Consider the following 5,385-nt stretch of genomic DNA (forward strand, 5'->3'; position numbering starts at 1 on the left):
ATCCGTCTCTAAAGGAAAGTACGCAATTGGATTTGTATGTACCGTTGCCGCTTCGGCTGGGTACGGACTAATGCTTTCACTAACACAACTCTGTTTCCAGAAAGTTCTCAAGAAGCAAACGTTCAAGACTGTCTTGGACATGATAATCTACCAGTCAGTGGTTGCAACTCTCATAATCCTCGTGGGACTTTTTGCTAGCGGGGACTGGAAAGGTTTAGATAGAGAAATGAAAGCGTTTGAACTAGGCAAAGTTTCGTACGTGATGGTTTTAGTTTGGACTGCTATAACATGGCAAGTTTTCTCGATCGGTGCGGTGGGGTTGATCTTCGAAGTCTCTGCACTATTCTCAAACGTCATCAGCACTCTAGGGCTACCCATCGTCCCAGTCTTGGCAGTGATATTTTTCCACGAAACAATGACTGGAATTAAGGCGATTGCCATGGTATTGGCTATATGGGGCTTTGTTTCCTACGTTTACCAGCACTATCTCGATGACCGCAGGTCTTAGACCGGAAAAGTTTAATGTCAACAACAAAGTAGTTACACGGCAAGAGCTCATGCATTTATACATAGCTAGTTCCAACGACAGGAAAATTTACATTTTCATAGAATTTCCTGCTCAAATACTCCTCTATTAACTCATGTATAATCAACTACAAAAGCTCTTTTCTGAGGTATTATATGTTCTTTTCTTTTTCATTGTTGGGTTCTCTTTAATTTAGCTTGTTACACTGTGCCAGGATATAGCCGTTGGAATACTTAACGCTCAAACTTGTTTCCTTGAATGGAGTCCATCAAGCAGTAGTGGGTAGCATTATTTGTTCTTTTGCACGGCTTTTTGTGCATTTCCTCATTAAAGGCGAAAACAAAATATCATATAGACCAGTCACAAGGGCTACGCTCTGATCAACATCACACCATCAACTTGGCCGGGCCAAAAATAAGAGGATCACAACCATCAACAGCTTTCAATTATTAATGAATAATTCTAGAATATCCACATTAATTGTAGTTCTTCACGCCTCATGATACATTCTAATTTTCTTTTTCTCAACCAATCATAAAAATTTTACTAATAATCAATTAAAGATGCACATAGAAGGCAGAAGAGTGCGTCCAAAGTCGCCTGGAGTGTCATTGACTCTTAATTAATTATATTCTAATTATATTAACACGACATTGTTAATTATTTTCATTGGTTTTTGGTTTTGCGTTTGACGTGCAACGCTTCTCCGGTCGACCGCCTTTGGCTACAGAAAGACATGATAGTGCTACGAAATCAAAGCACCTTGGCGGCTACTGTCCTTGTCCAATTATTATAAACTAATCCTCAATTAATTACGTAGTAGGTTTGTCATTAGAAACACTACTGCTCCTTAAAAGAAAACTTTAATCTTTGGTAGATTCAATTATTCACCCTTACATCAAGAGTCAAAAGAAGACGTCCATTTCTTGAAAGGGTAATTTTAAATTTCTAATTCTACTTATGCTAGCTTGGTCTAATTAATAACACACACAAAAGGACAAATTAAAGGATAAATTCCAATCCTCTCTGACGACTGATTGGCTTTTTCTTTTATCTTTTTCTGATTTAAAAGGACCGATCAACTTGACATTGTTTATTAACAGCAATGAAAAGAACATAAATTATAATAAACAATATTGTTATTAGTGTATATAAAAGTGCATTATCCCAATTTTATCAGGTGCCTAAGGGGCCCATCCCTTCCCCTATTAAATAAATAATAAGGTCTTGTAATCATCGCAATAGATTAATGACCCATTTTGTAGGATAATGAAGCACAATTATTTTTATACACACTCACTGTATGAATAAAATTATTAGTAGTATCTCAGAAATTAAATTCTCGAACCTGCCCTTTCCAAGTCTACCAACATCAATTTGTTCCTATCGAGTATGTAAGGGCCTTCGGTTTTAGATTAAAAAAATTCATTAAAAACTAAGAGATGTGCACAAGGACGGATATAAAATTTTTTTTAAGTGATGTCATTAGGATGATGTTCAAAATTTTTTTTCTTAAACTTAACATTTGTTAGAAAAGTATTTAGATCAAATTCAATATAATTTTGTTTAAAAGAATATATATTATTTAGGGTTTTATCATTAGTAGAATTGTGTTGTTGTCCGAGATCTGAGTATTGTGAGATAAGTTTTTTTTTTTAAATATCTATCTATGACTTATTTATCTAAAATTATAAATCTTGTTAAAAATTATTATTCATTAACATAAATTAAAATATTAAAATTAAATAAAATACGATCTTATATAGCAAATGTAAATTATCAGGTTTAGTAATTAATAATATGATAATTTTTTATTCATTGATCAAAACTAAATATAAGCATCCATAAACCACATAAAGCTAAATACAAAAATTAAATTATTAAGTAATATATCTACAAAATAAAATTTTTTTATAATTTCAAGATATTATTTGATATATAATGCTATTTTCTATTAGTTAGATTATAATTATAAACTCAAATTAATACATAAATTATAAAAAGAAATTTTTTTGTCTTTCCTTGTAGTATTTAAATATTAATGCATAAATTACTTTTTTAATAAATTATTTTTACTTGGAGTATTTGACCTCAATTTTTATAAAATTACAAAAAAAAAGATTTATTAGTATATTAACTACCTTAAATCCTAAATAAGTAATATAAAAATTAAAACATTTTAGGAAGTGTCGGCCCATGGATGCACATGGTATTTGGCAAGGACAATGATTTGATTATCCTAACTAAATCCCAATGGTCAATATGTTGTCGGTAGTGGGACATGTACATGCATGGACTAATTAATGGCATCATTTATCACCAGACAGAAGTTAACAGTACCCCCATCTGATCAGTGTTCATATGATATTTCAGTTGCAGAAGTTTAATTTCTTATTTATAATTACTTTTAACGTATGCTATGTGAATCATCTCTGAAGTTGGCTTTACTTTAGTTAGAGAGAGAGAATAAAAATTTGCCATCAGAGGGATTATTTATGGACCTGATGTATGCTTCCAACTATTGTGTCACGTCTTAGGAAAGTAATGATTATATTTTTGTATATTCCTGCTGAAGTAAGCGGACACACACACACTTAGAGGTCATAGTTTAAGTTGAGGTTGATTTATATTCATGTCATTTTTGTTCTGACTATGATTCATGTTCTCGTCGACTGAATATTTTCTACTGAGATAGTAATTATGTTAAATCTAGAACTACCTTGGAAGTTGGAACATGTCTTTCCTTCAAAAGAACTCCAAGTTTGCTTCTGTCCATGGATTTTATCATTAATCCAATCAACCAGGCTGACTAAAAGAACCTGGAGTCGGCTAGGCTTAAACTTTATGTTTTAGCTAACCAAATTATTGGAACCACCAACATATGAAAGAAAAAGAATTTGCAAATGCCATCCAATGCTTATCCGTAACTTCAAATATCTGCAATATCAGACAAAAACGTAAACAAAATTATAAGCATGAATGCAGAATGCAATATTTTTCTTGGAAGAAAATGAGAAGAAAAAGAAGCTGTTTTGACCATTACATGTTTTTGTTATGTTACTAAGAGAAGTAAATAATTGTTTGATATATGCCAGCTGATGAAGAAGAAGCTAAAGAAGAAATTCCAGCTGTGAATATAAATGCCACCAACCAAGAAATAACCGTGTCCCGATCTGGCAACTACAAGCGGTGGCTCCGGGTAGTCCTCTATACAATCTTTCTCCTCTGCGGCCAGTCAGTAGCTGTACTGCTGGGCAGACTTTACTATGAGAAAGGTGGAAATAGCAAGTGGCTGGCAGCACTTGTTCAACTTGCAGGTTTCCCAATTCTCCTTCTTTTCTATTGCATGCCTTCACGCAAAATGTTCAACGATCTCGATGCAAGTATTATAGAAACAACACCACCATCGTTCTTTAAGCTAGTTTTGTTGTATGTATCCCTTGGCCTACTTTCAGCTGGAAATTGCTTTCTATGTTCAGTTGGCATGCAATACCTTCTTGTATCTACAGTTACCCTCATTTCTGCATCTCGGCAGGCCTTCAATGCTTTCTTTTTCTATTTCCTTAATTCGAAAAAGTTCACTCCTTTCATCATCAATTCTCTAGTTCTTCTCACCATTTCCTCAGTTCTCCTTGTGTTTCAAGATAACTCCGCAATGCTTGATGGAGTTTCTCAAGGACAGTATGCGGCTGGGTTCATATGCACCATTTTTGGAACTGCTGGGTGTGGACTGTTGCTTGCTCTACAGCCGCTTGCCTTTCGAAAGGTTGTGAAGAGTTAGACATTTACTGATGTCATGGATATGATAATCTTTCCATCACTCATTGCATCAAGCGCTATACTAGTGGGTTTTTTGGCTAGCGGAGATTGGAAAGGGTTGAATAGAGAAATGAAGGAATATGAATTGGGGAACTTTTCTTATGTCATGTTTTTGCTTTGAACTGCTATATGTTGGGCTGTTTTAGCCATTGGTGCTATGGAATTAGTGTTTGAGGTGTCTGGCCTCTTCTGCAACGCCATAAGTGTATTTGGTTTGCCTATTGTTCCAATAATTGCTCTTTGTTTTCGACGACCAAATGGACGGTGTAAAGGTAATCTCTATGGTGCTGGCTATTTGGGCTTCATGTCCTATGTCTATCAGCACTATCTTGATGACTATAAGTCCAAGACAGAAAAATGAAAAACCAGTGCAATTTCTGAAGCTTGTTCTACTAGAAGAGGGTAATCCAAACATTCACCCGCCCCGTTGGGTGCAGACCATAGAGTCTAGCTTAATAGCTTTTATGAATGAATGAATGAAAAGACCGATCCTGTTCCCTTATTTCAAGTTTCTACTATCATGTTTCCTATATTAGCCTGTGAAATGGTTGAGGATTACTATCAAATTAGGCTATTCGCTGGAAGATGTGTTGATTGATGATTGTGATGGGCATTGAAGCTAGGCTTACGATCTCCAGCTGTTAGGAAGCTTGGTATACGTTGCAGATGTACGATCATTAAGGTGACTTGGACATGCATGCATCACCTTCACCTTTGTAGAAGAGAAGCTAGCTAAGAGACCACTTGTATTTGTCATAGCCCTGCTGACTACCCCCGAATTGTATAAATGTATGCTTATATTTAGTTCATTTGACACAAGGGAAATTGCCTGTTCCTTTGAACTGGACTATAGCAAGTTACAAGCATATAACCATTACTATCTAGCAGTAAAATCAGCAAATTACTCCTTTATGCAGAGAAAAAAAAAGAAGATTCCCATATCTATATTGTCTTCTTTGGGCTGAAACATACCGTTTTCAGCTCCCATTCTTATGTTTTTTCTGTCAGGATATTGACACATACATTCATTTACAATAAGT

General features: G+C 34.8%; 1 protein-coding gene and 1 pseudogene across 1 annotated transcript; both read left to right on the plus strand.

Annotated features, from left to right (window-relative positions):
* Position 1: 1 nt before the first annotated feature.
* Positions 2-742, plus strand: LOC110424374 (purine permease 21-like; the record flags this gene model as incomplete). Its single annotated transcript, XM_021438929.2, has 1 exon — positions 2-742. A coding segment is annotated over one exon (507 nt), but the record flags the coding sequence as incomplete, so codon positions are not given.
* A 2,599-nt stretch (positions 743-3,341) lies between these two features.
* On the plus strand, positions 3,342-4,827 carry LOC110424804 (putative purine permease 10 pseudogene; annotated as a pseudogene).
* Positions 4,828-5,385: the final 558 nt, after the last annotated feature.

Source organism: Theobroma umbraticum, unplaced genomic scaffold, assembly GCF_002168275.2.
Source record: "Theobroma umbraticum cultivar Fairchild unplaced genomic scaffold, ASM216827v3 scaffold_204.0, whole genome shotgun sequence".
NCBI classification, from domain to species: domain Eukaryota; kingdom Viridiplantae; phylum Streptophyta; class Magnoliopsida; order Malvales; family Malvaceae; genus Theobroma; species Theobroma umbraticum.